The sequence below is a fragment of the Gekko japonicus genome, unplaced genomic scaffold (genome assembly GCF_001447785.1).
Source record: "Gekko japonicus isolate JY-2015 unplaced genomic scaffold, Gekko_japonicus_V1.1 scaffold182, whole genome shotgun sequence".
NCBI classification, from domain to species: Eukaryota; Metazoa; Chordata; class Lepidosauria; order Squamata; family Gekkonidae; genus Gekko; species Gekko japonicus.
In genome coordinates this window covers 1242454-1250301 of record NW_015173128.1, presented here as the reverse complement: position 1 = coordinate 1250301, position 7848 = coordinate 1242454, and the positions used below count along the sequence as shown (strand labels likewise).

Below are 7848 nucleotides of genomic sequence, written 5' to 3'. Positions count from 1 at the left end.
AGAGCCGCTCTTGAGAAAACAGCTCCGGGGGAACTTGTGACTGACCCAAGGTCACTCCAGCAGAACCCGGTTCTCCCAGACTAGAGTCCGCACTCTTAACCGCTACACCAAACTGGCGTATAATTCAGCCGCTTTGCTTACCGGACAGTTGACAGTCCAGCTTCAGGGAGGGAAGGGAGGCTTGTCAGGTTTGGCTGGGAGTTAAAATTCACAGTGCCAGGCTGAAGACCAGTATGGTACAAACTTCTGGGGGACAGGGAGACCAGGGGCAAGCATGCTGAAGGAAAAATGCAGAGGAAAAAGGAACCCAACAAAAGGAGGCTGGAAGAAAGCGAGGCAGAAAATCTGACGCTACACCAGCTGTCCCCAGTGAGGTTATACTGCATTATGTGCCTGAAGGGTTCCATCACTTTCAGCTATTTTTATAGTCTGCTTCTAGTCAGGCTGCTTGATGCTGTTTTTAATGTCTTGTTTTAATATTAGTCATCCTCATGCTGTTTTTATGATTTTGTTTGTTTTTACTTTGGGATCCACGTGGAGTTGATCGCTGGGGATGGCGCGTATAAATGGGCTACATAAATAAATAAAAAAGGGCTAATCAGAGAGGGGACCCTGAAGAGACGCCACAACACCTGCCGAGAGGGGGGAGAGGCAAGAGTTCTGTCACCTTGTCACCTCCCAGCCTTCAAGTACAAAATGAGCAGTCATGAGGGGATTTAGCCCACAGGTTGATCTGAACCAACCAGCTTCATTCTTTGATGACCAGGCTGTACGCTCAACTCAAATTTGCTGTTCTACCCATACGCTCAGCACAGCTGCACCAGAGTGCAGAAGGAACAGAGTTAAAATTCCTTTGCTGGCAAAAGAAAACCCATGAGGCCTAAAAAGAAGAAATCAAGAGACAGCTGCTCATAATATGCCAATGTTTAGAAGCTAGTTTGGTGTAGTGGTTAAGTGCGCGGACTCTAATCTGGGAGAACCGGTTTTGATTTCCCCACTCCTCCACTTGCAACTGGGCAAGCCATAGTCCTGTCAGAGCAGTTCTCTCACACCTGTTATTTCAAGAGCAGTCCCCGAAAGAACTTGCTCAGCCCCACCTACCTCACAGGGTGTCTGTTGTGGGGAGGGGAAGAGAAAGAAGAAGAGAAGAGATTGGCTTTATACCCCACCCCTTCACTCGGAGTCTCAAAGCGGCTTACAAACTCCTTTCCCTTCCCCTCCCCACAACAGACACCCTGTGAGGTAGGCGGGGCTGAGAGAGCTCTTTCCAGAACTGCCCTTTCAAGGACAGCTCTTATCAGAACTACGGCTTGCCCAAGGTCATCCAGCCAGGTGCAAGTGGAGGAGTGGGGAACCAAACCCAGTTCCCCCAGATTAGAGTCCACGCACTTAACCACTACACCAAACTTATAAACTTGTAAAAGGAGCTTATAAAACTGCTCTGAGACTCTGAGTGAAGGGCAGGGTATAATTCCAATCTCTTCTCTTCTTCTTCCCTTCTACTGTGTGAGGGGAACACTGAGTGGACGCTGTTGCCATCGTTCAATTTAGGATGCAACTGGAATTCTGCAGCCCTGCTGCTTCACCTCAGGAGCCCACACTTTGTTTTCGCATTCCACTTGCGCAAACCAAGCCTCCGACTCCTTATTTTCGTGCTGCTTTCGGTATTTTCGTGCCATTTTCTGTTTCCTCGTGCCAAATGGCATATAAATATAAATGCGACATAAAATGCAGTCAAGTAAACAGGCGATTCGGGAATCCCAGCAATCTAAATGGGCAAAAGCTGAAACCAAAGTGAAACAGAAAAAGGGCCAAGCGGTCCCGTCCCTTTCTCTTCTTCTCAGCTGCCAAGGCCACCCACTCTTCCCAGCAGGCAGGCTTGACAAAGATTTAAGTGCCTCACCCTGTCTTCGTGCTTTCTGGCAGTCTGAGGCTGCGGTGCTAAAAGGTTTAATCTGGGGAGCTTTGGCCCTTTGACAAAACCGATCACCCTCCGCAGAACAAACAGAACCGGAGCACTTTAATCTGGCCCTGGCTGCTAATGATACGATTAAGCAAGACGACACTAATGAGGCAAAAAAGTCTCAGAGCAAAGACCCAAGGGACCTTAGTTATCCCACGAAGCGCCCAGAAGACGTGAGAAGACGATGCTGCAGTGGGGGTGGGGTGGGGGGGAGGTAACAAGAGCCCAGATGTCTGTCAGGGGAAAGCCCAGCTCTGTTAGGATTCAAAATGACTTTTGCCAAGAAGTTGCTCGGGGCCTCTAGGAGCCACAGGGACCCAATTCTTGACGCAAGGAGGAATCACATCATCATCTTAGCAAGCGCGGGGCGGGAAGGAGGTTCAGTCTGCATCCATACCCACAAGGCCTCAGACGTGTGGAACAGGTGCCAGGGCTCACATCGGACTGGTACTTTAGGGAAGAGCACTTTGTTACTAAAGACCCCCCCAAAAAGTCCTTCTCATTTCTTCCCATGATTCATGTATTGTTCTTAAAAAACAACAACACAACAACCTAGACTTTTAGAGTTGACTGATTAAAGCTTTGCTAGTCCATGAACTGCCACTTTCTGAATGAATCAATCTGTCACATTTCAGTAAATATCCCTGTGGAGAAAAACGTGATATATGGACAGGATGGCTATAAATATTTAAAAATGCGTGAAAGAGTGGTACAGAGATAAAGGTAAAGGTTCCCTTGCTCGAAAGCCAGTCGAGTCCGACTCTAGGGTTGCGGTGCTCATCTCCGTTCCCAAGCCGAAGAGCCAGCACTGTCCGAAGAAGTTTTCCGTGGTCATGTGGCCGGCATGACTAAACACCAAGGTGCACGGAACGCTGTTACCTTCCCACTGAAGTGGTACCTATTTATCTACTTGCAATTTCTTGCTTTCCAACTGCTAGGTTGGCAGGAGCTGGAACTAGAGACGGGAGCTCACTCTGTCATGCGGCACACTTGGGTCTCGAACTGCTGAACTACCGACCTTCCACAGCCTGCAGTTCAGCGTCTTAACCACTTGAGCCACCGCAGCTCCTTAGCTCCTTGGTACAGAGATGCAAACAGTTAAAAGGCAACCAAAGAGAATAGAGAATCTTAACAGCCAAAAAAGAAGGATTTGGTTTTTTTTTTCACATTTGCATCCACGGGACAGAGCAGCTGGGCCAGTTGCAGGTCAAAACCTAGTACTGGCTGAACGGAAGCTGAATGGTCCCAACATATGCCCAGGGAAATGCTGATCGCCACTTTGGGGTCCTGAAGCAATTTTTCTCCAGGCCGGTTTGGCTGGAGATCCTGGAGGGTTTTTTGTCATCATCTGGGCATGGAACAGGGGTCACTGGGGGTGGGGTACTTGTGAATCTCCTGCATTGTGACCCTGGAGGTCCCTTCCAACTCTATGATACTATATGCAAAATGCAGGACGGATTAACACCTCCGGTGGGTGTGGCGGGCTGCAGACCCGCAGCTGTATGTTTGCTATGTGGCAGGGATGCACTAGACCTCTATTTTCATGCACAGTGAGTTTTTCTTCCTATATAGATCTCTGAAGACACACAATCCACAGGGCGACCAGCAGAAGCACTAGCATCCCTTGGGACGCTTTTCTTGGGTCCTGAAAGACAAGGCTGGTTTCTCCTAGGTGTAAAATAATTTGCTATTTCTGACCTATCCACCAGCTTTGGAGTCAGCTCAGAAGAGAAGCAAACTTTAATGCTCTTGCTCTTCCAAATTTGGCCCGGGAAAGACAGAGCCATGGCAGGCAGGACTCTCCAGGAGCCCAGAGACCTGGGTTCAAGTGTCACAGGGTGACTTCCTGCAAGCTTTATACCTCCCTCTGTGGAGACAACTCTTTCCACCTTGGACATATTTATCTCACCCTTCCTCTAAGGAGATCAGGGCGGTGTGCGTGGTTCCATCCTCCTCTATTTTATCTTTACAACCACCCTGTGAGGTAGGTTCGGCTGAGGGTGTGACTGGCCCAAGGTCACCCAGCGAGCTTCTGTGGAAGATTTGAATCTGGGCTTCTCAGACCCTAGTCCAGACACTACAGCCACACTGCCTCCATATAAACCTGGCCTACCTTACAAGAGCATGATAAGGATTATTAAAATCACATATACAAATACCTCAGGGCACTTAAAACGCTATTATGAAAGGCTTCTGCCTCACTTTCTTCCACTGGTGCTGTGAAGCAAGATCAAGTGGCTGCCTCAGGCGGCCATTAAGAACGTGGTGCTCCTTCCTCTGAGGCACAGGGCTAGCCTTGCTTAAAAAGCTGACCTAGTGCCAAGTCAAACCACTGGTTTGCCTGGGTCAGGACTATGTCCCCTGAAGCGAAGAGAAGCCCTGCTGGATCTCCCCAAGGCAGGCCCATCTACGCCGGCATCCCATTCCCCACAAGGGTCAACCAGACGCCTCCATCTAGGCCACAGCCTTTCAGTTTGCCACCGTCTCCTAGCAACCAGCATTCAGGGGCAAACTGCCTCTGGACATGGGAGGCTCAGTTTCCATCATCTAATACTTATGGACAGATTCCCCCTCCTCCACAAATTTGTCTAATCCTCCTTTGGAAGCCATCCGACAAAGGGGCAGGGAGTTCCAAACACTGTGCGAAGGAGGCCGTTCTTTTGCCTGTCCTGAAATGACTGCCCGTCAATATCTATCAGTGCCCCCCCCCCCTTCAATTTCCAGTATTTTCAGAGAATAAAAAAAGTTTGTTTTCTCTCCCTCTCTCCCCACACTGGGCATAATTGTATAAACTGCCACCATGTCCCTCACAGGCGCTCTCAGGGGCCTCCCAGCCATGCTTCCCAAGATACTGGTGGGGACTCAAGCCAGAAACTTTTCCGCATGCCGAGCACGCGCTCGGCCACTGAGCTACAACCAAGAGGTGGCTCCTCTCTTCCATGTGGGCGAGGGAAAAAGGAAACAGCTTGCTTCGCCTGTTTCGGAGGGGCACGGCTGCACGAACCCCACATCCTGTGGTTCCATCCTCTCCCCATTGAGTCCCTCGGAGCACTTCCCAGGGGTCTCTGCGGGCTGTCCTGGCTCTTTGATCTGCAGCTAATCGCCTCAGGAAAAGAGGCACCCAAGGAACAGGAGCCCTGAGCCCCGGGCCAAAAATTACAGCTGCCTTTTTTGTCGACTCCAGGGCAGCGGCCGGACCATTCCAACAGCCCCGAATAAAAATAAACTCAATGAATGTCATTGTCCTTTGAACCAAGGAGCCTTTTTGTTTTTTTGGCAAACGGACCATTTAATTCCAAGCAAGCGCAACAAGGGGGGGGCTGCAATTCGAAGCGCTGGAATGAATTTCGTTGCCATTGTGGGGTCAGGGTGGCGGAGTGCCTCTGGCGGGAGCGGCTGAACAGGAGGCTGGGGAGGCCCACGGCAAAGGTCTCCTGGGGACATGCAGTTCATTCGCCCCAGGCATGCTTCGTGCCGCTCGCCCTGCGGAGTGGCAGCCTGGGGTGCTCCCAAGGGGAGGAGGGGGCAGAATGGGGAGCACCACTTCAGAGGCTGCAAGGAACCTCCTTTGCGTGAAAAAAACCTCCCTGCTCTAGCAGACAGAAAAGTAGCCGAGCAAGCAAAGCAAGGGCTGAGGAACCTACTTTCAGGGAGGTTTAAATGAAACGTTCTAACATGATGTGCTCACCCCCCCTCTCCCCGCAGTCTGAAACAGTGTCCCACCCTCAAAGTAAGGAGCCATCTTTTTTTTTTTTTAATTGTATTTTTCATGTGTGCACCTGGAAGACATGGCAACCTCTGGTGACTGACCCCACCTGGGGGCCTGGAGGATACTCAGAGAGGTGGCTGAATGAAGACCTGCCCCTGCCTTCTGGTTTTGGTGTTCCAAGGAGGTCTCCCATCCAAGTACTTGCCAGAGTCGGCCCTGCTTCACTTCCGAGATCGGGCTTGCCTGGGCTATCCAGGTCAGGGCACAAGGAGCCATCCTTGATACGAGAAGAAGAAGAAGAGATTGGATTTATACCCCATGGCCCTTCACTACCCAAGGGAGTCTCAGAGCGGCTTACAAACCCCATTCCCTTCCCCTCCCCACAACAGCCACCCTGTGAAGGAGATGGGGCTGAGAGAGAAGAGATTGGATTTATACCCCGCCCTTCACTACCCAAGGGAGTCTCAGAGCGGCTAACAAACTCCTTTCCTCTCCCCTCCCCACAACAGACACCCTGTGAGGTCGGTGAGGCTGAGAGAGAAGAAGAGATTGGATTTATACCCTGCCCTTCACTACCCAAGTGAGTCTCAGAGTGGCTTACAAACCCCTTTCCCTTCCCCTCCCTGTGAGGTAGGTGGGGCTGAGAGAGAAGAAGAGATTGGATTTATACCCCATGGCCCTTCACTACCCAAGGGAGTCTCAGAGTGGCTCACAAACTCCTTTCCCTTCCCCTCCCCACAACAGACACCCTGTGAGGTAGGCGGGGCTGAGAGAGCTCTGAGAGAACTGCCCTTGAGAGAACAGCTCTTATCAGAGCTACGGCTTGCCCAAGGTCATCCAGCCAGGTGCAAGTGGAAGAGTGGGGAATCAAACCCGGTTCTCCCAGATTAGAGTCCACGCACTTAACCACTACACCAAACTGGCTCTCGAATGTCTTATGTCAGAGGAAGGTGCTTTGTGGCAGGCGCCATTAGTTAAATGGATTTTCAGGATTCAGCTCAATATATACTGTGGGGCGGTGTTCCCTGTAAGTTGAATTAGTGTGACCTAGCTCACAGTTTTTTAGCCTCCGGCTCATAGATTTTTGTCTTAGCTCAGGAAGGATGGTACCAGAGCAAACTAATTTATGCAGTAGCCAAATCACTCAATCACACAATTTTAATGCCGGTAGCTCACAAAGTAGAATTTTTGCTCACAAGACTCTACAGCTTAGAGGGAGCATTGCTGTGGGGATATCTCATAACGGCAAATTTTAAAAATCATTCTGGCTCCTGTACTTGAGCACATCTGGATACACTCAACTGGCATGCAGAGGGGGTGAAAGAAAGGGGAAAGTGGGAAGGCAGGAGCTAGTGATGTCGGGTAGGACAAGACTTGGCAAAAAGGGGTCTTTGCAGCAAGCCAGCCAGAAAGGAGAGCAGCATCTGTTTACGTACCGGGTATCCCTCAGTTTTCTTCTGACACCACTTCAACAAAGCGTTCCTCTTGGAGCCCCCGTATTCCCTCGCCAGAGCCGCCAGAGGGTCCTTTCTCTCCACACTGAAGCCGGAAGAAGAAGAGAACAGGCCGTGTTCATTGCACTGCTGTTACAGTAACCCAGTGTGGTGTAGCGGTGGAATGCTGGACCGGGACCTGGGAGATCCAGGTGTGAAAACCTGCAGGGGGACTGGTGGCCTAGCCTACCTCGCAGGGTTGCAGTGAGGAGACAGTGCAGAAGAAGAGAACAATGTAAGCTGCTTTGGATCCCCACTGGGGGATAATGGTGCGGTATAAGTGAATAAAATAAAACATACATGTCTCTTCTCTAGTTTGGCATGCTGAGCTCTGAACAACATGACTCTGCTGCGCGTATGTGGACGGGTGCGCAACTTCCTGCTTAGCGACAGCATCAACTGCTCCTTGATCCAAAATTCACTCACGCAGAGTCCTTGCTGTCCTCCACCCTCCCTAGGTTCCCTTCCCACTGTCAAACGTAAGCTGTGTCAGGCAGCGGCTTGTCTTTGGTTTCAGGGATGCCGAACTGGACTGCGGTGGATTAAGGACATGAAGGCTGGACAGTGAAGCTGCCTTGTAATCAGGGGTCGTTTCGTAGAAAAAGAGCTAGGGGAACTCATTAGCATAACTCATTAGCATATGCCACACCCCCTGACATCACCGGAAGTGTGTCATAAGGCCA

General features: G+C 50.6%; 1 protein-coding gene across 2 annotated transcripts in view; it reads right to left on the bottom strand.

Annotated features, from left to right (window-relative positions):
- SPECC1 (sperm antigen with calponin homology and coiled-coil domains 1) overlaps positions 1-7848 on the bottom strand; it is a 134530-nt gene that overhangs the window by 19777 nt on the left and 106905 nt on the right. For both annotated transcript variants that reach the window (XM_015422065.1, XM_015422066.1), the window contains one exon: positions 7109-7211. In XM_015422065.1, the coding sequence (XP_015277551.1) occupies positions 7109-7211 (103 nt within the window). The remainder of the gene's footprint in view (positions 1-7108; positions 7212-7848) is intronic.